The sequence below is a fragment of the Dermacentor silvarum genome, chromosome 8 (genome assembly GCF_013339745.2).
Source record: "Dermacentor silvarum isolate Dsil-2018 chromosome 8, BIME_Dsil_1.4, whole genome shotgun sequence".
NCBI lineage: Eukaryota > Metazoa > Arthropoda > Arachnida > Ixodida > Ixodidae > Dermacentor > Dermacentor silvarum.
Window position 1 is genome coordinate 91,367,124 of NC_051161.1, and position 26,858 is coordinate 91,393,981.

Sequence of the window (26,858 nt, forward strand, 5' to 3'; positions counted from 1 at the left end):
TCACTTTTGTTGTTTTACCTGTACTTAGAAACACTTTGAAGAGGACCAGTACGAGGGAAATCGACAGGATGGGCGCCGTCTGTTAAAGTCAACAGCCCTACATCATCATGGACTATATTTTCTAAGTGAAAAACATTGCTAATCTGTATTTGACTGTCTTAGTTTCATTTACGGTTTTTGTACGTGATATGTATGCAGTGTTGTTTATTTTTTCAATGTAGTTATCAGTGTTCTAATGGTTATTTATGAAATGTTCTGTACTCGCCATCGATGTGTTTGGCTGATGCGACGTATTCGATGGTAGCTGATGTATGTATTCTGGCTGGATATCTGGCTGGATATCTTGATTAATATTACCCGCGGTTGCGTTTCTTGTTTGCATTCTTGTTTTCGATTTATATTGTGTGTAATAAGGTTGATGCACTCACTTGAAACCCCCCCCCCCCCCTCCCATGTAATGAATAAATAAAAAAAAAACTCTCCCTACCCCGAATTGTGTGTGTCGAGCCTACCTTGCGAATTAATTTTTTATCTCGTCTTTCAGCATAACCTTCAGGCGCCACACAGTACATATAATTTTTAATGTACATATCTCTTTCATGATTGATTGTACTAGACATTATAAGTAAATGTATTTTGTGCATCGTTTGATTTCTTGTGTGTACTACGCAAGATTGACACAAAGAAGTTACGTTACATTTTTCTCTACAGCACTAACTAAACCTTATTTTCACATCGCAGTTATTTTTACACCAGCTTAATCCTGTCAGCACACAGTTTTGTGGGCAAAAAAAGCAAAAATTGCGCGTAGATATCGTCAAATAATTGCAACGAACGCGAAGAGCACGCGCAACGCAAGGGAAACTAACCGCCGTGCGCGAGTGGCTGGCTACGGTAAAGGAGGCGTGACGTGTAAACCAAAATACAACAGCGAAAAAGAAAAACTTCCACACACAGGGGGTCGCAAACCTTATATACCAAGCATCGAAGCGCAAAAAAAAAAAAAAAATCAGTGCGTATTTTAAACATACACACGGCATATTAAATGTGATTGAATTAGGCAACTTGGGGCATGTTCCCGGCGCCATACATTTACGTCTTCGACCTTCGACGAGTTAACGGCTATTGGTTATAAAGATATGCAGATGGGACACCGATAAAAAAATCCTCATCAAGGCAAAGCACTTGGAAGCGCGCCGCGAGTAACACTTTATGAACGCAAGCGTAGCTGAGTCTCAGCTCGTGTGACACAATATGGCGGCGCCAGCGGGGTTGTCTCCACCCTGGACGGCGGCGCTGGGCATCGAGGCACCCTATCGCAGCGGCGACGACCGTCTCTTCTTCGTGTCCTGGTGCTTCGCCGTCTGCGGCGAACCGGGCGCCAGCGAGCTGTGCAACGTGCCGCTCAGGTCTGGAGGCAGGTTCGCGAGTGGCAACTTTACGAGCGCCTTCGGGTGTCGCGCCGGCGATCCGATGACGGTGCCGGCGAAGTGCGCTCAGTTGTAACGTCTACCCGCCTCGTGCGTCGGAGCTGGTTTTGAAGTTCCATAGAATGGTGCTCATGGAGAAGTGACTGTGTCGTATACATGCCACTTTTAACACAAAAAACTTACGAACACGATCCTCGCCCGTTTTGAATCCTCGATTGTACTTGCGTTTCAAGTGATCTCGGATACTATGTATATAATATGCTGCTCTTTTCTCATTCCATGCCGCTATGGATCTGACTGTTAAACGTCGTGTCTTTTAATTGTTTGTGTATGAGCGCAGTATCAATTTATTATTGTATCACCTTCTTCCACGTTTATGTTGACTTCGCAGTTGCTTTTATCTTTCTGCGTGCTCTATTTTTAACATATTTCCTGATTTATGTTTTTGTTTCTTACCGCAATGTAGTTTGTACCTGGAGCTCGTCTATTCCATACAGCTATCTAAATTTTTATCGAACCCTGCTGACGCCTTTGTTCGTCAGGATGGGTGCCCAGATAGCTGCCTCAGTGAGCCGTGCATAGGATAGGATAGATAAACTTTATTAGAAGAATAATCAGAGTTTTGTGTTACCCCCGAAAGGGCATCGCTAATGGTCGGGGCCCCTAATCTAGGGCTCCGCTGGCTCTTACCATCTTCTCTGCTCTCTGGATCAGCTTGTGCTGGTCGTCGAGGGCCGAGCTGGACAGCAGCGCCTCTCAGTGCTCCCTCGTGGTCTTCGTGTCGTGGTGTTCTATGTTGTGTAGAACACCACGTAATGTGGTATAGGGCTGATGTGGCCCCGCACCACGGGCATTCGTCCCTGTAGGCTGTCGGGTGTATGCGATGTAACATGTGTAGGTTCGTGAGCCCTGCACACGTGCTACGTTCATTCGATGTTGATAGTTTACAAAGCGAAACTTTGTTTCCCGGAGACAATGCTTTGGTTCATGTGGTTTTTCAACAATGGTTAAGAGAGCGAGAAAAAGGCAGGGTCGTTGCGATTGTGATTTTGCGTCAGCACATCGTCGTAGGCTTAAGTAGAGTAAGTAGTGTAACCTACTTGAGGAAGAGAGTGCCCCCATAATACATTGGCAAGCAAAACCGAAGCAGAATTATGAGACCATGACCGAAATAAGTGATTTGGGTTAGTTGACGTTGAATTCAAACTACACATTTTAATATTAGGAGCGGCAATGGTGGTGATGTAAGTGATACAGGCGGGAGTGCATAGACTGACTGCTGATTGATGTCGGCATACGCTCCGCCTGAGGTTCTCTTGCAGTGTAAATGGGGTACGTAAACACGTCCGGCAGACCAGATTATCTTATAATGTAAACAGAAGACGTGAAACTGTTGCGTGCTTTAACCGACCATTCTGAAGATAGAAGGTGCGGGAGGCACGCACGCGGAAAGTCTTACGTAGATTCTCAAGAGCGTTCCTTTCATCACGGTAGATCGGGAAGGACCGCAGAAAGTGTTCGATGTCTTCTGTTAGAAGTCGCCTCCAACTGACACCTGGGCTGGGGTACGCGTATAGGTGAGAGTGCTGCCAAAATACGTGCGACACTCATCACAGAGTGCAGTATATTATCAAAAAATGCAACCACGCACTGCGAAGTTACATTTCGCCATTTCTGTACATTGAAAGCTAATACTGAATATATATTTTTTCAGTCATTCGAAAAAGAAGCATTAAGAGGAAACGTGGCTGAAAAATGTATTCTATAAATTTCCGTTCAACTGCACAACTTGTGTATGAACAAAAGGCCACCTCAGCTCTTGGTTGGTAGCGCACACTCTCATGGGACCTATAACCCCTATAAACAGGCAAGGTCCCGTAATCGTAGCAACCCTATAATCTTCCATGTTAATTGAGTGTCTCACAAAATTTAATATCCTTGGGGGGACAAGTCCCGAAGCGACATCGGGGTCGTTAGAGACGCTGTGGTGGAGGGCTCCGTATTTATTTGGCTACCTGGAGTTTTAAGAACGTGCAGCCAGTGCACGAGCGTTTGTGCGTTCCGCCCCATCGAAATGCGGCCACCTGGAATCGAACCACCGACTTCGGACTCAGCAGCAGAACGCCATGCCTACTTCACAAAATCGAATCTCAATCTTTACAGTTAAGCACTTCTATTCAAAACACCAGTATTCGATATATGTTTGAAAATTCGAAGCACACCTTAGAGCTTGTTAATTTAACCAACTAAGCTGACACGTTTTACTGAAAGCGGTACAGAAGACCTGTTTTGTTGCCAAATTAATACAACGTCTGGAAAGACCAGCTTTTTTGCCTTATGCGGTCTCAGAATTTATTTAACTCATTATTGTAACGTTTCTTCTTTTCTTCTTCTTTCTGGGGTTTTACGTGCCCAAACCAGTTCTGATTATGAGGAACGCCGTAGTCGAGGGCTCCGGATTAATTTTGACCACCTGGGGTTCTTTAACGTGCGCTACAACGCAAGCACACGGGCGTTTTTGTATTTCGCCTCCATCGAAATGCGGCGGCCGAGGCTGTGTTTCGATCCCGCGATCTCGTGCTCAGCATTATTATAATGTCATACGTATAGTCTATTTCACAGTAATGTAGAACTGAAGCGAAAGCTACAGCTGGCATTGGCCAATCAGCAGCACTGCAATGCCTATGCACGTGACCCTGACCTGCGTGTCCTTCCACGGGAGCGCGTGGTGTGCTCAATCTCTAGCTTAGTATAGAGCCCACGAGCATGGTTTGCAGCTTGTACTTCCGGTGAACATTTTGAAACTGAGTGTCAACTGATACTGTCTTTTCCCTAGCCTAGGAGTTTTATCGAAGAATAGTAACTCTGTCAGTCTGGGTTGGGGCTGATTTCCTTTCGGAGTAGTCGAGGGATGTGTTACGCGGGAAAGCTACTTGGAACACATTCGCACGACATATGTTCAAGTCCAAAAGTCACGAGTAATTAATCTTTGACTGAAAACAAATTCGCTGCTTCCCAGTTGGCGCACGTCACGCTAACTGCTTGTACTGCCTCCCGGTGGCGTTGTTCCTGTTGGCTGTGGGATCTCGCGGGCAGGCCGTGTAGTCGTGCGCCCTGTCCGTTCTGCAGCGGCACAGCAGTCGCTCGCGACACTCGTCGTCGCACTTCGTCTCCTGGTCGCCGAGGCGAGTCGTGTACCTGAGCATCAGTGTGGGGAGAGAAAGAGAGAGAGAGAGAGAGGGAGAGAGAGAGAGAGATATGAGTATGGGGGACTGTTTGATTTCGCAACTATATATATATATATATATATATATATATATATATATATATATACTCGCTTTCAGAACTATACGCTTGGCCATTATTACAGGACACGCTCGAGGTGGTAGTTACAGTGTACCACTCTACTAAAGGAACTCGAAAATTCAAATTAGTGTCAGTATTCACGTAATGTTTAGCGTAATAGTTCAGCGGAAACCTGCTAGGTGGAGAGAAGTAATAAAATTGAAAATGAGACATCCACCCGTTCGTAGCAATTGCTACAAAGGAAACCCATACGGTTTCCTCGAAAGAGCCTTGCACTTGAAGAAAACTTCGTCCTGGTCCGGGACTCGCACCTGGGACCACCGCCTTTCTGGAGCAGCCGCTCTACCATCTGAGCTAACCAGACGGCTAGCAGATGGTAGGGCGAAGTCGAATTCATCAGCAAGAAACAGCTGCGACAACAACTGCGAGGCTCTTTCGAGGAACCCGTATGGGTTTTCTTTGTAGCAACTGCTACGATTGGGTGGATGTCTCATCTTACATTTAATTACTTCTCTCCACCTAGCGGGTTTCCGCGGAACTATTACGTTAAACAATTGCCTTTGCTTCGTGTTGTTAATAAATTAGACTTCGCCCTGCCATCTGCTAGCCGCCTGGTTAGCTCAGATGGTAGAGCGGATGCCCGGAAAAGCGATGGTCCCGCGTTCGAGTCCCGGACCAGGACGAATTTTTCTTCAACTGCGAGGCTCTTTCGAGAAACCCGTATGGGCTTCCTTTGTAGCAATTGCTACGATTAGGTGGATGTCTCACTTTCCATTTAAGTATTGACGTAAGGTTTGGGGATAACAAGGAAACTTGAGAAGAAACTGAGGACCGCGCAAGGAGTAATGGAATTAAACGTGTAAGATGTAACTTTGAGAGACGGCAAACAGTGGTAGTGATTGGCGAACGGGTGTATAGCTGATATTCTATAGGTGAGGTTAAGAGGAAAAAATGGAGCTGTAAAGATTGTATAACGCGCAGCGCACATAACCGGTGGTCTATCACTGTAACCGAATATATGTCAAGGGCCGAGAAACGCAGCCAAGCAGGATAAAGGTTAGGTAGTTTGACGAGTTTAGAACACGTGCAGGAATGGAAAAGTGTGGGATGATGCAAGATACGGGCAATTTGAGATATCTGGGAGAAGCCTTTGTCCTGCAGTGGAAAAGAAGTTTAGTGCTGATGATGATAACTGAGCCACTGTCACTGTAGCGGACGCAGGTAGGCTTATTATTATTATTGTCAGCTAGCCGAAGAAGAGAAAGGATCTCTTCAAGGTGAACGTGGAAGTTCTTCAGACCGAAATAAACCATAATGGCCGCCATGATGGCCAGGTCCCTTTTGATTCTATTACAAATTTTGGCGCAGTCGACAGGACTTCTCAGATGTTCGGTTGGAAGAACATCAAAAGAGACATTGAAAACTGCATAAGGTCATGTCACCTGTACTAGATAAACAAAGCCAAGTACCGGCCACGACCGAACCAGCTTATGTTGCCTGAACACCCGAACAAACCGGTTTGTTGGAAGACATACATGCAGACTTGAGCAAGCTGGAAAAGAAATGCACCGGAGTATGCAAAAATTCGTCATTTCGGGTTCAATAGATCAGTGTATCAGAATGGTGACGACACGCCCTGGCACGGAGTATGCAAATAGTGTCATAGCTCTTGTTTACAAAGGAATATTTTCTCATTTGAAGGCTATAATACCTGCATTCCTTGACTGCAGTCTATGATGAGGTTTAAAAACTGACTGTAGATAAGAATGTTGGGATTGAAGACAAGTTACGGCTGAGTGAGCGCTGCAAGAGCTCTGAGGAGCGATGCAGAAATAGAAAAACCACCACGTTTATGTTTCACAAGCGGCGCCAGGTCCATACGCCAGAAGTTGGACTGCAATACCTTGTGCTCGTTCGAAAATAACTACCAGGTAGCGAAGCAAATATTCTGGGACCCTTGATGTTGTGAAGTTATTGGTGCAGCAAGTTGTATTAATCATATAAGGTATCATGAGTGATGAACATCTGGAGTTTGCAGCCATACGAAGCGTTTTTGATTATCACCCCAAAAAGGCCAACGCAGGAAAAGAAGTTGAAGAAGCAAGAAAGGATCTCTTGAAGATGAAGATGTCGGGGTAATCGTCTTGTTTCAAATATAGTAACTTTATTCTACTTATCAGATCAGTATTCATTTCACTGAAATTTGTTTCTCTAAATTCGGTAGTAACATTGTATTTATTCTGACCTTGATTGTAACATCATTTAAAATTCACCCTTCAGTTAGTCTGACAGCTCGTTGGCACACTAGTTTAGTTATACCAAATGTTCTTTGTTTTTGTTATTGCTTTCTTTTACTTTTCGTTTCTCATTGTCAAAAATATTTTTTTTTGTTTAGCTACCTACTGCCGCCCGATTCTTGGCCTATCCCTCTCAGTGGGTGCGAGCCATGATAAAGGATCATCATCATAATCATCATCATCATCAGATGTCGGGGGTTCTTTTGGCAGAAATACACAGTAATGGTCAGGTGCCATGATGGCCTTGTCAGTTTTGGTTCTGGTAAAATTGTTATTATCACTGAGCCGTTAAGGAAGGCAATCTCGAGTGTGTTGGCAGGGGAAGCACAGACATGTTATATGTGGGACCGACGCACTCACCCGACGTATTGGTCAAACCGAGACTGGTCAGCCTCCATGGCTCTGATGAGCGCGGCCCACTCCTCGTGGCCTACATGCGCCAGGCCCAGATCATCGGTGCTGTACTCGAGCCTCCAGCGGGGTTCTCCGTCATTTTGGTTGGCCTCGGTCACGTTCATACAGTACGTCTCGTGTCTCGTCACCAGCTTGAAGGCAGAAAAGTCGAGAAGTGTCGCAGCTGTTGAGGATCTTTGATTCGAAAGTTTTCGCGTTGTGCACGAAACACACCGAATACTTGTTATTTGTACTGAAATACGCATAATTAATTGAATGTTTTGTTTATTTATTTGAACCCTCAAAATATAACATTAGACATGAGTGGGTTAACAATTCGACGAAATTTAAAATTTAACCCGAATAAAGAAATCACAAATGTGAGTATAGATGCAAGATTCATATTTAGAAAAGACCCAAAAATTTGAAGGACGTTTAAGCTTCGCCTTTAATCATTTACCGGCCACGACCGAACCAACTTATGTTGCCTGAACACCCGAACAAGCCGTTTAAAGTCATACATGCAGACTTGCGCAACATCGCTGGCTGCTTATCAGGCTTTTTTCTCGTATATTCAAATTACAATCCGACGCTATCACGTCTGTAGGTTGCGGTTAAGTCGTACTTTGCGATTTTTCTGACGGCGGATTTTACTATGAGAAATTCAATTTTGTTCACTAACGCCTTGCACCACGGGGAGGGCCCGCGCGGTCGGGGTGGTTCGGGATGATTATTTACGCCAACGACGCCGGCGAGCTCGCGGCAACGCCGGCGCCGACACCGACGCCGACGTCGGATTTTCTGCGACACGGGGCCCTTAAAGCTATCAGCTTAAAACAGAAGTACGAAGATCGGCTACTTGGTCCAGCAACATTAAACAAAAAAGGGTATTTTCATGTCCCAAAGTAAAATCTTCTTTATGTGAGGGCGATTCGCCATGCATTAGATTGCAGCGAAACGCTACAAAACGAGAGCTGTACTGCTTCCTTGAAACAAACAAAAGAAACTTTCGCTCAGTACAATTCTTCAATTCGGCAGGATAAAATGTGCTTCAAGAGAAGCTTTCATTGTATTTTTCGTGAAAGAAACACTTATACATCTTTTGCCAGAAACGTAAACCAGTATGTATTGACCTCACCTCACGTATTAGTGACTTTGTACATGAGCTAGCTATACTGTTGATTTGAGTCATTTGTCTCTCATCTTGCGCATATACGAAATTTGTTTATACTGATTGTTCGGTCTTTTAACAACACCAGCTATTTTGCGTGGACCAGCACATGCAGTGTATAGTATTTCTCATACGATAAAGACAAACCAATAGATACATGTAGGGATACGTACATACACTGTGCACCTATTGTGTAAGTGCTTTTATGAAGCTTCTGCATCTGCAAATTTTTTCTCTCATGAGGTTTCAGGAAACGAAGCAGCTTTGCCTTTTAAGGGTGCCTTTAATTAGAGTGCGAAGGGTTTCTTGACACTGCGAAACGACATCAAGCTATCGATGGAGCTAAAGCTAACCAAAAATTCTTTCTGGGCTAGTTGGCGCAACATAATTAATGCAACAGCGCATTAATGGCATGGACACAAGAACAAATCAACACGGGACAGGGAGCGCTGACTTTCAGCGTCTTCTTTGTCTCGTGTTCTTTCCTACGCGCCTAGAAAAAAAAAAAAAAAGAACGACGGTTCCGCTTGAAAGATGAAGCAGTGACAGCGATACCAAACATTATCGCTGCGCTTGACTTTCTCGTATACGGTGTTCTAACTGTACGCAGGGGTGGCATATGCGGGTGCGCCAATATTTCTGCCACTTAAAAAAACTTTAACACGCCGGGTAGGGCCTTTAATGACATCGCACCGGCACCTGTGCGCTGCTCGTGAAAGAGCGGCGCCAGGGAAATGACATCACTTTCATATTGTGAGCCCTATGATTGTTGTGCGCTTGTTTAATTATCTGAGAAGACGTAAGATAAAAGGCATACGCTTTGAATGAAATGTCTGCCGTTGTTTCTGCGCTTATATCGTAAAAAAAAATTCTGAGGAATAATTCAGTCGAGACCATAAAACGCGATCTAAGCAACTATAGAGCAGCTTTAGACGACCTTAAGGCTCATTAACGCTACGCCGACGCGACACCGATTTAGGTCTGCCGACTGTTGGCGACAGCAGTTTACAGGACGGAATAAACGCTGTGGCCAACGATTTAAAGGAAGGAAAACGCTGTCGCCAACAGTCGGCAGACCAAAATCGGTGTCGTGTCGGCGTAGTGTGAATGAGCCTTTACGGTCCGCTCAGCTCAGACCAGTGCGTCCTCAGAATTTGCGCACAGCTGTTCAGCGAGAACGACAGTGCGCGTGCGCACAATGCTGATGACGGAAGCGGAGCGTAAAACGCTGCCCTCGCTCCTCTACATAGCCGATTGAGCGCGGAGCACGAGTTGTGGGAATCCCTTTGACGGTTTGTAGCTAGCCGAGCTGACTGCGCGTCGCTCGGGTATCTGGGAGACGTGCTCGTTAGAAAAGGCGAAATCAACGCTCTTATCTGCAGCCACACGGGCGCGTGATTTCTCGGCGGAACGGAGTGCAAGCGAGGCTCTGCTAAAACTGTCTTATGTCGTTTGAATAATACAGAATCGACCTTGCATATACGGCATAAACAAACAAATAGCATACATTAATGCATTCGCAATATCACAGCGACTACAATGGCGAAAATTCGCCTGGAGTGTCTATATACTTTGCTATCGCAATAAAAAAATTTGTCCGTCATCCCGCCCTGCGAACGTGAATGTCCAGCGAAGCTGTATCAAACAACTCACATGGTCGAACATTGTATTCACGCTGTTCTTCTTGTGTCTTTATTTCCGTGGTCTACTCATGGCAGTCTTAGAATGAACTGAATGAGTTGCTAGACGGGTCTCCCTTTTATATATGAAAGCGTGGTGACGTCACCAAATATATATATGCTGTATGCCTTCAATTGGTAACCTGGAGTTTTGTGTTTACGCCACAAAATTTTCCGACCAACGAGAGGCATACAGCTTCTCTGTAAAAAGCACGACACATACGTATGTTTAATGTTGACTGCGCCGCGCCCTTGTCATGCATTTTACATTGTCTTAATGCGCTTTTATATGAATGTTAGCAGTGGTGGTGACATATCACCTTGGACTCCGAGTCGACCTCGTATATCCGGTAAGCGGGGTTCAGAAAGGTGTACGTGGTGACGCTCGGAGCGACGAAGGCGACCCCGAAAGGCCGTGACCTGTCCACGGACGAGTAGTACACGATCGCCTCGTCGTAGTGCGTGTGGCCGTAGAACTGGCCGACCACTGTGCTAGAAAACCTGGCGCCAATGTAGGGTAAAAAAATTGAACATTTGTAAGCACTCGGCACACTATGGATTACTGCATTTCAAAGCCTTCATTCAGTGTCAAATTCAAATTCAGTAGTCAAAGGCGAGCTCCCTGTTTTGATTTTCATATTATAGCAAAGCGTCTCGCTAACGGGGCAACAACGTTTTTAACGCAAGAAAAAAAATTGCGGTCTTATGTTATACATTTACAATGTGCCTATAAGAAACACCGCACTGGGGTATGTCTCCGGAATAATTCTGACCACTTGGATGCCTTCAACGTGGTCTTCAATGAGCACCCATAGCTTGCCACACGATATTCTTTCCGATACGCTCTTATATGAATGCAGTCGCCGCAGCTGGAAATCGACCCCGTGACGTCACTTGCAGCAGTAGAACGCCATAGCTATTGAACCACCACGGCGGGTCCTCAACACATTAATTCCTTACTCGTCTTTTAATGCTATTTTATGGTTTACTGATAATACGGAATGAAGAAAAAGAAAATAATTTGCACGATCCTTCCTGGGAAGCATTCACTGGCCTGTCAAAGATGTTTTAAAGCTGCATGCCCATCCATGTTCAGAGACCTAGTGTTTGCAGGGTTATTCAGTTTAGACTAAGGAGATCACGAGGTATACATTTGAAGTGAATGAGAAAAAAAAAAAAACAACTGTGTGTACGCCCACCTTTCGACGATTCTGTGAAACATGGCGCTCCAAGTGTCAAGGCAGTCGGGCAAGCCAGGAGGTATGTGGCCAATCAGGTGCACCTGAAATGTCGACGATGTAAAATCGGTGCTGTTCGTATCAGGTCTCCAAGGGCTACTGTACGAGTGACAAGGGCAACCGTTTATACCAGGTGTTTCTGTGGTTACATTATATAGCTTTCTTTTTTTTCTTTTTTTAACACCAGCGCAGTATAGCAAGAGGTCATTTTTTTTCGACGATACGAACATTAGCGTCCGAGGACATCCTAAATGTGGCGATCATTATCAAAATCACCATTGTCATCATTATCATAACTTTTTATGTCCATTTGCAGGACGTAGGCCACCTCAGTAATCTTTGCGTTCCCCTTTCCCATTCCCCCGGTGTAGGGCAGCCAACCAGATGTTATTTTAGTGAACCTCCTTGCCTTCCATCTTTCTCGTTCCTTCCATGAATTACTCATCTATAGCGTTTGTTGGCTCCATCATATGCCCGCAAATATCTTCTATCTAATCAAATTACACAATTTTCTACCATGCGCGGCTGCGTTTTCCATCCCTATCTTATTCACCATTTAATTAACGAAAAATGCGCGAATTAACTTGGTAAACAAATATTTTAGTAGACACGCTGCAAGTGTACATTTGAATACAGTCCACCAGAATTTAACGTTTTTTCCCAGGATGCACGGCGCGTGCCCACTTATCAGGTATACTAGCTTCGAGATAGCCGTGCACAGACTCGAAACACGTGTCGGTGAACTGCCCCCCTATACACTAAGCAACGGCAAAAGCTGCGCTTCAAACTTACGGCTCCGGGCAATCATCCATTGTCTCTTTGGGCAATACTTGTACCATGGACAGTTAGTGGCCTCCTTGAAAGAACAGCTTTCAGTGCAGTCAAAGACCCTTTCTTTATAAGCTACGGACATGTTCTCGTAATTTGGAATTTGGCAGGATTTTGTGCAGTGACTCTTCTTCGTTGTTATGTTTCATCAGTATATTTTCTTTCACTTTGTATGTGTGAGTGTTTGCGCGCGCTGGAGTGTTGTTTTTATCATAATGTTTTATTTATTTATTTTAATGCAAGTTTACCTTTTGTATAGAAGCGGAATTGAGTAGCCGGAGGTGCACTGCTTCCAACCTCCTCAGTTAGACCCCATTAACCCTACCTATTTGTTGGAAAAGGCATTGGCATTCCGCTCATTATTTTTCGAGAAACACCTCCTTACTCTGGGACGTAACTCGTGCAATAACAATGTTGTTCGTGGCGGAATTTGGTAAGGACTGCCTCAAAACTGGTGGCAGTGTTATAATGTCTGCTGAGTAAAATTCCTTGAGCACTGACCGGCTTGCGTTCCGCGATTGTAATATATGACACTATCTAATTAAGAAATTAATTACTAAAGTTTATTTTCATAAAGTGGCAATCAGTGTTTATCGCAGAAATGATAAACACCGTATCGGTGTGAATTCTTTTGTTACACTGTTCAGAAAAGGACCTCGCAGGCAAAGCTTTCGTACCTTGTCGCCCACGCGTTCGGCATCAAGCAGCTCGTCCACCAGCCATCGCAGCTGGTTTCCAGGGTCGGTCGAGTTCACGAAGAGCCAGCTGCCAAGGGAACGCGTAACGGCCATGAACCACTCCCAAAAAGGGGAAAAAAAGAAAGGAAAAGCTACGGAGGTGCCTCAAAGGTTTGCACAGCTGCGCTGCACGATAAGTTGGAATGGTAGAACCTCTCTCAGGAGACCAGTTTCTTTTTGAAGTTAGGTTGAAATTTGGTGTCATTGCTGTACAGTCACTAAGTTGTCCCGATAAGTAGACGTAGTTAATCGCACAATGACATGTTCGAAGTCGCTTGCCATGTCGTCATTCGTAGCAAGATGTCCACCTGACAGACCATACCAAGAAGTCGTCCATCTCCGCAAAAGCCACGCAGATGTCACATTGCGACAGATTCCCCCTAGCTCATTAGGGGCAATTTCCGACGGTCGCAATGGCCGTTTCGTTGCTTGCAAACACTTCAGGATGGAGCGGTCTCACGTGGCATAGACGACACACTAGGACTCCAGGCGCGCCCAGAATATGCTACTATCCCTGTGTGAGTTTGCGGGGGAATCCGCTAGGGCAAATACAATCTGGCAAGGGAGTCCTCGTAATCCCTCCCAACTAACTCTGCTCCCTACTTAAGCCACAGACCAGACATCTCTGAAAAACAGACATTCAATTATGTCCTGTGTATACATTTCTAGGTGAAAGCGCGCGTTTTCTTTTGTTTTTGGCTGCAGTTAACCTCAGGTCGATACAAACGGATGCGAAGCATGCCAGTTATCGATTATGCTCCGTGCTAAGCTCATGAACGTTTGTAGCCTTATTGCTCCTGTACTATTGTCAACTCTAATCCCGGGGATTAGAGTTGACAAAGTACAGGGACAAGAAGGCGCAAAGGTTCATGAGCTTAGCACGGAGCATAATCGATAACTGGCATGCTTCGCATCCGTTTGTATCGACCTGAGGTTAACTGCACCCTCGCTCCTGCCAGCTCTCCTCGGCGAGATACGTTTGCATGTGAACGATAAGCTAGGGGGGAGAGGGGGACGGGTGCATATGTGCGCGTGACTCGAAATATGACGGTGACTGGTGCTCGAAACGTTTTGTGAAGAAAACTTTCAGTGTGGTTAACGCTAAACTAACCACCATCTTCAAGTTGATTTAGACAGTGTTACGCTACCCGATTCACTATTTAGGTTAATATATTTTTCTTGCTTTATTCATTCCTGTCACGCCTTCGACTTATTTGCTCCCTTTGTCATGGCCAGAACGCATTAATGAACCCTGCTAAGATATTCGACAGTATCGTTAATTCGAAAAAAAAGATCATTGGAACTCGTACTTACAAGTTGAAGTTGTAGCAGAAGTTTGTGTTGAGCGATATTAATCGAAGACCTTCTCTTGGCTTAGCAACGTAGTATCCAGCCCTGGTATAAAAGTAAAGATAAATAGTGAGCAACAAAAGCTGTAAAGCAGCAGAACAGTAAGCGATCGACCCAGAAGGTACAACCGGATTCTTTAATCACAGAACTACTGCGGGACCAAGATTACAAGAATCCTAAACGAAATAATAACTCCCTTATTTTGCTACTGTCAATGGCCGGACCCACGTTTTAATGCGAAACATTCTTCGGCTCATCCCAGTAACAGTGAAGTAGGTAGGTTCTTCTCTCGTCTCGTTTTATAAAAAAAGAAAATTCGACTTCGCCCTGCCATCTCCTAGTCGCCTGGTTAGCTCAGATGCCGTGGTTGAACGCGGTTAAACCAAGTTTGTCAAGCGATAGCTCGGTTTTGCTTGCTTTGGGAAAGGACGGGACTATTGGTTTGCAGAGATTTAACTTTATTGATGTCATGGTTTAGGCAAGGACGAGACTATTGTTTTGCAACGAGTTAATCATGTTGCTTGTCTTCTTGGGTGGAGCTGAGGGCTTGTGTGTCGGCGATGCGCACAAAGATGGTCTTGTGGTCGGTGAAGTAGTTGGCTATGGAAGCCATACCCGATATTGTAGCAGCAACTACCGCATCTACAATTGCATCACAAGACAACACACAGACGCTGCTCGGCACGGTGGGCGCTCTCGGCGCGAACACGCAGTGAACTTGGTAGGGAGCCTACATGCCAGCGCTCGCATGTAGGCTCCCCATAGCTTGGACGCAGCCAGCGCCTCTGGCGGTGGCTGCACGAAAGACTGACCTTGAGCCGCTGTTAGGTTTCACTCCACAACGCATTAGGCAGGTTATAAGTCCAAGTTTGACCATGGCTGAGCTTGAAGGTCAGATTTATATGGAACCATGCATGCGTTTTCTGGGTTTGTACCTGGAGTATTACAGCTAAAAATGGAACATTAAATGATGGGGTTTTACGTGCCAAAACCATGATCTGATTATGAGGCACGCCGTAGTGGGGGACTCCAGAATAATTTCGACCACCTGGGGTTCTTTAACGTGCACCTAAATCTAAATACACGGGTGTTTTCGCCCCCATCGATATGCGGCCGCCGTGGCCGGGATTCGATCCCGTGACCTCGTGCTCAGCAGCCCAACACCATAGCCACTGAGCAACCATGGCGGGTGAGTATTAGAGCTATCGCTCTAAAAGCAAATTCAAATGTGTCCGATGGTGGGATTGAACCTCCAGCGCGATGCTGCTAAACCGCGTGGCGCGAGGCCACGATCGCGCGCATGCTTCCCTCGTGCCAACGACGTGCGCTATATCTCTTCGAAACGACTGGCATGTTTGCCACGTCACATAGCAAGAGCTAATCACATGTGCGCGCGCTTTTTTTTTAAATGCGAAGCATTTATTGCCGGCGGCTCTGTCCGTCCCTCCCGCGTCAAACACCCCCACAGCGCATGCGCGTCCCCCCTCTCTCTCTCTCTCCTACGCTCCCCCTTTCTCTCCTCTAGGAATCCGGAGCGGCGCGCACGACAGGTGGTGCGACAGCTGCATACTCCGCTGGGGGCGCCACGGTAGTTCCGCGGTATGAAAATGACGGAGCACGCGCGCCTCATTCTCTCTCCTGTGCAGCGCCGCGATGAGCGCTCGGGCCGCTGCCGCGAAACCATCTCCCGCTCAAGCTAACCATCTCCCCTCTGCTTCGCATCCACACATGGTTCCCTTTAGCGGGAGATGGAGTAATTTTTTTCCAATTGGCTACAGGCTTAATTACCACTCTCTTTCGTAGCAGGACGCTACGAAGACGCTGCGATACATTGTACCGTGTTCGGGATCGGCCCAGATCGTAACGTAACAGGTTGTAACGTTTCATCACAGGCTAAAAAAATGTTGTCGTAATGCTGTCGCTGTCACGCTATTGTCGTCGTCTTGCTTCTGTCGCTACACACACGCTCGCGTCGAAAACAACTGCTTGCTTAATTACACACATACGTTAGTCCATCTGGTAAGTCATCGAAGGAGTACAAATGGTGCTATACCAGCTACATGCAAAATGCTTAGCATAACATTGATTTCTCACAGTGCGTAGAATCTGCATGAATTTTTCTTTTGAGAAAGGTTTTCAGAATGGGGCCACTGTCGGAGATCTGCCACCTTAGTGCATGTTCTAGGTGCAGGCTGAGGAACCCCGCATGTTCAAAATTGTTCCGGAGCCCTCCACTAGATGGGTCTCCCATCTAACGGAGTGTTCTTTTGGGACGCTATCAACTTAACAAACTTGGCCAGTTTTCACTTAAATTCAGCACGCTTGCAGCTGCAGCGTCAGACGAATGACAAAGGATAGTAACCGTGGGAAAGCGGAGGGGATGAAATTTGAATGAAGGAGGGATACCATTATTTTTCAATTTAACGTCCAAATATATATATATATATATATATATATATATATATATATATATATATATATGGACACGGACGATGCCACTGATTGAAGTCATAGATTTGTAAGTTGTTTTATCAATTTTCTTGTGGAGAAGTTGATGAGAAAATAGGAGCTGTGGGAATTTGCTGGCGAAGCGTGCGGTAATGTTTGAATACAATATCCTTTTTTTGGATAAACATTAGTCACCACAACGCATGATGTAACGGGAAGCTGTTGTGTGAATTTCGACGTGGCGCTGCCATCTAACTTTTGTTTTACGTCACTTCCTCTCACATCAAGTTTTCGATTTATTTGAAATTCAGCTAGTCACTGCTCCACAAGTGCAACTTGCCCTGCCTGATATCGCAATCTATCGTGCTATCGTAATTGCGCCACTCTACACAACTTGTTGCTCTTGCGGAAGGTATCTGCCCATGAATCAACGGCGGTATATATGTCTGCAGGCTGTGGACCAGAAACTTCGCAACAGTTGAGCGAGGATAGGGTGTCCCTTATCGAAACACGCGCGCTGAAAGGATAGTTGCTCCGGCGTTACATTACGGTATGTAGCGTGATCATACTGCTAGATCCGTCACAACTTCCACAGCGTGATGCTGCACGCAGGCCACAACCACCGACAACCTTACGTCGTAGCTTGGGGTTGGCGGCCCGCTTCCCGGTATCGCGAACATGAGGCGCACGATTTCGATATGCAGCGTCACGCTGCTATAGCACTTGAAGCTGCATGCCATAGTATGCCCGTGAGTCTACGAGCACGCCCAGCAACCGAGGCAAAGACACGAGGTACGGTAGCGGCTCAATGTAACGCTATCGCTCAATTCTATTCCTTTTCTTATCTTACACCGTTCATTGCTCACTGATCCTGGTGATAACAAATGTGGTGTGCCGGTCGAACCAGAGCCGAAGCGCGAAAAAGGAGAATTGAAGCAAAATGTTACAATGGCTATATGATCCCGGATAACCGAGCTTTGTGCTGAAGCTATAGAGTTTGTGCCGTCTACCGACCGTGCCCGTAAAATCACGATGCAAGCTCTGTGGGGGCTCGCTACACAGGTTCGGAGACACCTACCGTCTGACGGTGGCGAGGGCGTCTTCCGGAAGCCACACCTTCCAATCTTCGGCTAGAGTGTCGTACAGCCACTGCGACTTCTCGGCGTGCTGTGGATCGCGGTGTTCGGTCTCGGGGAACCTGCACGCGCCGGGAGTTCCGTGTTTGAACTGCAGTTGGCCTGTCCCTTGGGTCACATATATGCAGCGTACGGAAAGCGGACGAGGTGAGAGTTCTGCTGTCTCGTTGTCAACTTCCCGCTCTTGTTCTAAGTACATACCGTTTGCTTTTTAACGAAGTTTTATAGGCTCACAGTGGTGGTGTCACGCTGAAATGTGGGCCGATCCTGGTGATAGTGCACAAAGGGTTTAAACTCAATGACACGTACCCCTGTCATGTGGGCCGATCCTGGTGATTGTGCAGAAAGGGTCCAAGCTCAGGCTCCTGTAGTGCGCTCTTGAAATACCCTTGTCACACGTGGGACCCAAAGAGTCAAAAGCACCAGCCCTTCTCTTGTCGAGAAAATGGGGGGTGAGTGAAGCTTGTCGTCCGATTCTAGCGTGAGGGCTTCCGAAGCCCAGGCTAAACGTCAGCGAAGAGCCGCCGACCCTGAGCATAGGGCAAGCGACGCGGAATGCCTGCGACAGTGTCGTCTTGCCACAAGCTTCGCTTACCCCCATTTCCACTACAGGGGAAGGGCTGAATTTTTTCTTTAGCGAACGTGAAATGTTAGACGTGATACAGAATTTCTCGGAAAATGAAACAGCCTTTTGCTACGAAGTTCGAAGAGTCACGCAATTTAAGCTGCAGAAATGCCACAGAACTTGTGCTGTTCCCGAGGCATTTTCTCCCAACAATTCGATCTCTACCATAAACGGGACGCGTTCGGCGACGAGGAGGCCAGACTAAACGTGATCTGCTATTTGGCACTTTACTGATCGTCTGTTATAGTCGTTCAATGACGAGTTTTGCAACGCACAAAATCAGATGTATTGCTATTGTTACGTTCGGTACTGTCCATCGCTTGTCGACGATCTTGTCACAAAAGAACACTTGTTTAATGTAGTAGTGCTCTTACCTGCTTTTTCTAAAAATGCCAATTGATGAGGTGCTTATGATTACTAATCAGTATTGAGGAGACCGGTGAAATGGCCTTTCCAAGTCGTGCAGCAATTCATGCAAACTTGCCTCTATGGTGCTATTTCTCACGCCAATGTCAGCAGTAGCCGCGTGACTTTACTGTTGTCTTGTTGAAGACAAGCCGTGAGCCACGCCTGATTTCACTTTGTTTTTGTTTTGCTCGTGTTGAAAACAAACACCACGATAAAGATAGAGACGACATAGGCGACAGGACACCTCCAAGTTGTTTGTTTTTTCGTGCTCTTTGTATTGAATTCGAACGGTTTCCAACTAATTCAACTTTAATTGTACTCCTGCGTTTTCTCATCATATTTTCATATTGTTGTTTTGTTTGTTTTTTTAACTTGGTCAGCAGCTGCTTCCTTGTTCCTCGCTCGTTTGGTGCGCTATGAATCTTGTTTGCTACATTGGAGCCTCTAATTAGATGTAGTACGTGCGCTTAGAGAAGAAAACATCGTTTTTTTTTTTTTTTTTTTTTGCAGCGAAGCTGTTAAGGGCTCACTTCGACGGTCGTGTCCAGCAATCGAAAAAAAAAATTCTGATTGGCCGTATGCTGTATTTGCGAGTGAAAGCGCGCGAGGGCGAGGGACGCGCGCTTTCAAGGGGAGTGAACGTACGGCGGCGAGCAAGTACGACTTCCCAGTCGAAGGGGAGCGGTGGGCGAGGAGGGCATAACGAGGCACCCTAGACTGTGCGTGCGCGTGCCCGCTCTCCCACTGTGGCGCATGCGCGCAGCCCTGCCGGCTTCTGCCACCTGTGCCGCCTAAAACCCCTATATAAGAAAAGTAGCGCCATCCACTTCCCTCCTCCTCCGTTCCACTATCGCGCTCGGCGCGACCAGCGCGATCGAGGCGCGATATCGACAGTGGCGCCGCCTGCGTCGGGCCTGCCGTGGCAGACGACAGCTAACGCGCTACCAGAGGAAATCCGAGGAAAACTTCGATCGCGCCCTGCGGAGACGTTTTTGAGGCGCGACTTTGCTTCGTCAGCAGTAACTGGTCTTAATAATGTCGTTTTGGAAGTAGCAACGCGACGATGCGAGACGGCGCAAATATCAAGTGTGCAGCAAGCGTTTGCGCACGCCGGATGGTGAACAAAAAAATCCTTTTGCCCTCGCCTTGTCGGTTGCGGCAACTTAAGGCGCAGCAGCATGCCATCACAACGAAGTTCTTGTCCCTAACACGTTTGATCCGTTTGTGCGTACAGCACTTTCGTCGCACAGGCCCGAGAATGGCAGTCGGAGCACGCTGGAAAGAAAAAAAAAATATACAAAAGCGCGACGCGAACTTCCACGTGACACGGATTGGCCAATGGGGGAGCGGAGGAGGCTGGGGCGACAGGAGGCGGCTAAGAGAGGGCGAGGAGGAAGCGCTGGGGTGAGCGCGGTGGTGGCAAGATCTAAGAATGGCGCTACTTTTATAAATATAGGGGCTTTAGTGCCGCCGACTCTCTCTGCGCTCTCGCCCGCTTCTCCCCTAGCTGTGGACAACGGCGTTTAGCCGTTCCGTCACGTGCACGTAGCCAGCGTTTTGACAGCGGTTGTGTGCGGTCACACAAACAACGCGCACAACTGTTGTCGACGGCGGCGGCGTTGTTGACGTGTTTATGAAGACTTACATGCCAACCTATGCCGTACACCCTATGGCGGTGTACCGTAGCGACCATAAGGCCATGGTCCCTGTGGTCTCTAAATAAATGAAAACCACCAGATCATACATATTTCTTATTCTTTAATAGTTGAAATAACCAATTACACCATCACATCTTAATAGGCATAATTAGAAATACTTAATTCCCACCATCGTACAGCTTCACTGGTCTTTCATCTCCACCCCAGTGGAAGGGCTGACAGTTTTTATCGATTTACTTTATACAGCACTATTTTTTCGGCAAAGCATTGTTTCATCATTGCATTCGATTAAATTTATGAAGTTGCGTCTTAGTGAATGAGCGCGCCGTTTCCGTTTCGAAGAAACTAGCGATTGGCTGGAACTTACATGTTCGGGGGAACAGCTTCGTGGTTTCCGACGACCGGATAGACCGTGATGCCGGGCAGCCGCTTGGCGATAGTCGAGACGGTCGTCTCGAAGTTCTCGAAGTTGGCGGCCCGGGTTATCCTCCACACGTCGTGGGGTGGGAGATCGCCGGTCCAGTAGGCGAATTCAGGCTAAGAAAAATAAACATCGTGCCGCAGGTGCTTCTAATTGCCTTCGGAATGTCACTTATATATGTCTGCATAACCTCCTCGACGCCAACTTGGCTTACTGGGTACGTGCCACTGCGCAAGCGCCGCTTTTCAGCGACCGAACGCGCGCGGCGTTGGTGACTGTTGCCGGTGCCTCTGGGGGCGGCTCGGAGGTTTTCGACGAGATCAGAATGGGACACTCGTAGAGCAGCGTCGGAAATCTTACCCACCTTCTCGCCTCGCAACGTTTTCATATACATACGCATTTGGTGCCGCAGCGAAACGTCGCCTCCCATCCCTCCCTGCCTCCCGTCCCCCCACGGCCTTTCGCGCGATGGAAGAAGTTGCGTTTGCTCTCTAAATGTGGTGATTTTAAAGGAGGAAAGAAACGCTTACTTCTGCAGCCCTTCAGGGAGCACGGCGCCGAACGCGCATTTGCTCTCCGACGTGCGTTCGCTCCCCATGAAAGCGCACGTCCCTCGCGCCCTTTCACTCACACATACAGCGTCCGGAGCGCGGCGACGATTTCATCGCCGCTGACGTCATACGGAACCTCACGGCGACGGCGACGCCGACGGCAGAAATCCGCTTTGGAATGTCCATATAATTGCTATCGCAATAAAATATTTAAGATTTATCTGGGCTTGGGTGCAATCGAACTCGCGTCATACATACTCACTCAAAGTTTCCTTAGTGTATATTCACAGAAGCGCCACGCATGGACGTCGTGGCGGTGCCGCTGAATGATGCAGCATGTCTATAGAGCGAAGCGCGAGATAGGAGCACGGCTGCATACATTGCTCAAATACGACGCGTCTCTGTGGTGGCGATACGTTGTGTCGCTATACTTTGCTACATTGCTAATCCCATTAACGGCGAAATTCGTCGTGAGATGAAATTCTGCCGGATTTTTTTTTTTCAAATTAAAAGAAGGCTGTACTCGTTCACCTGTCGTCCCTGTCGTCCGATGTGCTCGAGCATGTTCTCCAGCGTGCGGAAAGGCAGGTCGCAGTAGCGCAAGTCACCCCAGCGGCCCGCGCGGTCGGTGTCGTTCGTCACTTCTCCCGATGCGGCACGGCAGCAGAGGGGCTCGTCGCACGATGCCAGGCTTCCCTCGACGTACTCCGGGTCGTAGTGCGTGTCCGACAGGTGCAGCACGCGGAAGGACGACGCCAGCTCGGCCCTTGGCTGTGCCTGCACGCGCCGAACACTGAGGAGAGCCACTCGAGGAAAATCTCGCGGCAGGATTATCTGCTTTCGAGAGAACGCTGCTTAGTGCACCGTTGCCCAGATGATATTCTTTGCAAGTCATACAATATACCTGTTATAAGAGGTTCGCCAAGCGTCCTCGGTGAACTAAACGAGGCACCTTAGTTGTGTTTGTTGAAAGTAAGGGTCAGGTAAATGGGTGATTTGTAGGGCGAAATGAAAAGTGGGTGGGGTTGATTACGGCATTTGCAATAAAGTACGTATGCAAGCCCTGCGGAGCGTTATAAGCGTGTTTAAGTCCTCCAGAGCGTTATAAATGCAGTTACCGGAAATACGTACGCGTGCCAGTATTCACTTGAAATGGGGACCATCCCAAGTGCAATGTGTCGCGAAATTTGAGGTTGACGATCCGTTCAAGCTATGTTGGTTTGAATATACTAAGTAGGTGTTCTCTGTAAGAGTAAACCGTACTGTGCAAGGAAGCAACTCACCACTCTCTTCTTGAGTACAGGCGTGGTATCGCTGGGCTTTTCTGGAACGACTATCTCCCACACGTGTTCGGGCAACGTGAGGTTTCCGCACGTTCTACCAAACATCAGTGTGCAGAGCTCGTTCGGAGAGGACCTCGTAGTTCTCATCACGTAGCCGACGTCGTCCTTGAAGAATACGTGATAAAAAATCAAGAAACGTGCTGATAAATTAGGTCGACTAATGGTTACACCATGATGAGAGAGCAATGTATAGATACCACGCGGGTGTATACTGCAACACACGCAGAGCTTTGCATCTATCTTCACGGTCTTGCTTGTGTGGTACATAATAACTGAGATGAAAATTTGCGGGTGGATATCTAGGAACATGGATATGCTAGACCAATTTTACCAAATGGAAATGTCGTAGGAATAAGGCTGTCTATAAGCTTATGATACAAACGCGGATTGTAGGAGGTCCTACACCTTGTGTCCTATACCGTAAGGTCCTACACCTTGTAGTACCTTACTGCAATCAATAAAAAGTTCATTCATCGACTTTAGTTAATTAGGAAGCCTACGGTGACAATTATCATCTCACTTTATGTCCCCCTGGCCGCATAACTTGTTTGCAGTAGTGCATTTCACGTACCTCTCAGGGTCTAATTTTAAGAAATATGTAAAGCATAATTTTGATCACCGTATATATTCAACCACCCGCCTTGTATGTCCGCAAAGAAGTCGCACATGACGTGACCAGGGAAGTCACAAATGATGTGAGCAGAGATGGAGCACATTTCTACTACTAATTCTCCCTGTGATTTTCGACAAGACCGATTTAGAACAGCATTATTCAGGGCGAAGCACGGAAATAACACACTGTGCTACGAAATACCTAACCTTCTGCACAATAGTAAGTACACCTGTAAAATTCTTCAACAGGGTGGCTCTGAACTGCATTTAAAGAAAAACACTATAATATATTTACTATCTGGTTCTTTGCCCTAGATAAGTTGCTGAATTAAAAGTTATTTCTTACTGTTGTTCTACTTCATATGTTGTTACTACTGGTTGCTACATTTGGTACCTTCAAGTGCTCCTTCTTGCTGTAGCAAGTTTTGTGTATGCTTGTCTACTTCAGAATATGATGTAATTGGCCGTTTCTACAGTATATTCTTTCGCCGTTTTCCTTTTGTGTCGAACATGATGCTAGCTGCTTCTCGCGTGCGAGCGTTTCTGTTGATGGTGAACGGTGGTGCACTATGTGATCTCGTCATCACAGGCAGTGTGCGTCTCAACAAATTGAAAAAAAAAAAAGAATGGGCTGAGCTTTATCAGTTGCACCAAGTGGTTTCTACTTTCACTTAATCACCAGCCCAGCTCTCACCTTGTAGGACCTGACAATGCCCGTGCACACTTCGGTCGTGGTGTAGGACTGGATGTAGCACATGGTCCACAGGAATGCGACGAAGATGGGCATGGAGAACCTGCCCGAGTTACTCTTCAGCACGCCCATAAAGTATTCACAGGTATCGCACGTCTCCGGCGTCGTAATGCCCGTCTTGAAGGTCTCCATAACCTGCGTGCTCCCGACATTTAGGAATCAATATTTACTTCGCCGTGAAATACGCTACAATAGGATGTGTGTTTTGGGGCTATACAGTTGTTAGTACGCACTACGAAAAAAAAAAAAAACAGCATGCATTGGTTATGTGCTGTTTATTTCAGGGATATCAGAAAGCCACTGTTTATAACTTCGAAGTGCTAGCAAAATGCGTACTTGCTATTCAAGCAAAGCTTGTATTGCCTCACAAGGTGGCGGTGGTGGTGGTGGTGTCACGCTAAAACCCTATCGTCACCCTATCGAAGACTCGCGTCTCGTTTACTTGGTATATACCATAATTGGCATGGAAGAGTACGAATGTACAACTAACATGAATGACAGGTCACCAGATTATTAATATCACATGCTCGTCAGTTACGTCACGATTAACGGTAATAAAATCACGCGTGGCGGATACCCGCATTGGATATGCGGGTATGAGCGAGGGACAACAAAGAAAGAAAGAAGGAGAGAAAGAAAGAAGGAAGAAAGAGAGAAGGAAAGAAAGAAATCACGTGCGGCTCATACCGAGGCCGCGCATTTCAGCTCCACTGGGTACGGGGTGAATGGGTGGTGGACTTGACGCGCGCCACCAATCAGGGTCGTTTGGTGTGTCGCGGGGAGGGAAAGGGAAGGAAAACGGGTTGGCACGCGCCGCACAGGGCTTTCCTCACCTCAGATCAGTTTAGGCGCTCGGATGGGAAGGCTGCGCGTGGCGCGTTCCACCGAGGAGCAGGCTGCGTTTATTCAACAGCGCCGCGAACTCGCTCGGGAAAGGGCTCGTCGCCGACGTGCCGATTCTAGCGTGAGGGCTTCCGAAGCCCAGGCGAAACATCAGCGACGAGCCGCGGAGCCCGAGTTACGGGAGCGCGATGCTGAGGCCAAACGTCAGCCAAGAGCCGCCGACTCTGAGTTTAGGGCAAACGAAGCGGAATGCCTGCGACAGCGTCGTCTTGCCCTCCAGGAACCCGCCAACGGCGGTGCACGCCTCGTAACTACGGGAAAGTAGTAGGTCCGGTACACACACGTCAAGCTTCGCTTACCCCCATTTTCTCGACAGGGGAAGGGCTGATTTTTTGTTTCGTTCATTTGCATTTTTGAAATCGTAATATGAGTTTTCTGTGACTACTCGACCTAGATGCACGTGCTCCTTCGCTGTCTGCATTAGAGTTTCACATCTATTTTACTTCGTGATTTACTGTGCAATAACATCGATCATGAAGTTCAAACCTGTGCATTTGTTGCTTGTTCTTGCACAATATAACTTTTGTTACCAACGTTACATGCGCAATGTTTCTTATACATTTCCTTCGTGAATGCGTAGTGAAAAGTAAATGACAGTTGACGCACGGCACGTTCCTCTTGAATAAATGTTCGTCTCAGTTCTGCTTTTTCACTCATACTTTGCTTATCGTGTAGTTTACACCACTCCGGAGCATTTGGAATTTACAAGTTACGCGTAAAGCGCTAGCGCACAAGAAATCGAGAGTTCAATGTTGCTTGGAGCAGCGCATGGTGTGCAGACTTGGCTTTAGTGGCAGAGAGGCTGTGAAGACTTCTGAAAAAAAAATTATGCGCAATTACACGTGGACGCCATATGAGCAGTTTCTGAAACACTTAGGACGCAGTCCCCATCTGCCACTCCCCACGTGTTGGCTAACAAACTGGGCATTGTCTAGTTCACCTCCCGTTCTTTTATCTCTCTCTCTCTCTCGCTTTTCGGAGGCGTAATTTTGCAACAAGGTCGCGGGAAATTCAGTAAGTAAACAGCGGACACTGTATAAGGTTATACACATATACATACTTACCGCCGCAATATCTACGTCAGACCATCCTAGCTGGGCAACGTATTCGAGGGCCTGCTTCCTTTCGAGCTGACTTTCAGAATCGCCGTCTCCCTCTTCGTGTCCCACCACGGCAGCGTATCCCAGGCCGGTCAGAGCATCCAGTGCTTCGTACGGGTCGCGTAGCCTGGCCCTGCTGCGATCAGCCGGAACGTGCCAGAACGCGAGCTGCGCTCCCGCTAAGGGCAACAGCGCCCCGACGGTGACGGCTACCACCGTCACTCGCATTGCTCGCTTCCTGGGAGGATGAAAACACGGGCATTAAAAAAAATATATTTAGCATAGCACTTAGGCCATTTGCGCTACCACATGTGTAGCGACTCGGGCCCGTTAAGCACGGCTCTTCGGAACTCTCGCAAGTTTTCCGCGTTGCTGACGCTGAAGCATTTGGCGCCATATCTGGGAGACGATCGAGTCAGGCGCTTCCCATGGCGACAGTCGCCAATGCATATTCTGTGATTAAACACGAAAGT

The 26,858-nt window shown here is 47.1% G+C and overlaps 1 protein-coding gene across 1 annotated transcript; it reads right to left on the reverse strand.

Moving 5' to 3' along the window:
- Nucleotides 1–4,458: 4,458 nt before the first annotated feature.
- On the reverse strand, nt 4,459–26,613 carry LOC119462277 (sphingomyelin phosphodiesterase). Its single transcript, XM_049672917.1, has 12 exons — nt 26,350–26,613; nt 24,326–24,517; nt 22,960–23,124; nt 22,208–22,453; nt 21,072–21,241; nt 17,956–18,075; nt 14,394–14,474; nt 13,020–13,107; nt 11,476–11,558; nt 10,597–10,777; nt 7,394–7,578; nt 4,459–4,628 (listed from the first exon to the last, which is right to left on the reverse strand). The coding sequence occupies exons 1-12, from the start codon at nt 26,611–26,613 to the stop codon at nt 4,460–4,462; spliced, it is 1,944 nt and encodes a 647-aa protein (XP_049528874.1). The 3' UTR covers nt 4,459.
- Nucleotides 26,614–26,858: the final 245 nt, after the last annotated feature.

Excerpts from the sequence above, each read along its gene's own strand:
- LOC119462277 (XM_049672917.1), bottom strand. The coding sequence starts at position 26,613 with ATGCGAGTGACGGTGGTAGCCGTCACCGTCGGGGCGCTGTTGCCCTTA. Across the intron at positions 24,518-26,349 it reads CTGACGTAGATATTGCGGCG|GTTATGGAGACCTTCAAGAC; the intron begins GTAAGTATGTAT and ends GGGAGCACGCAG. Across the intron at positions 18,076-21,071 it reads GAAGCTGTTCCCCCGAACAT|GTTCCCCGAGACCGAACACC; the intron begins GTAAGTTCCAGC and ends CGGCGCGTGCAG.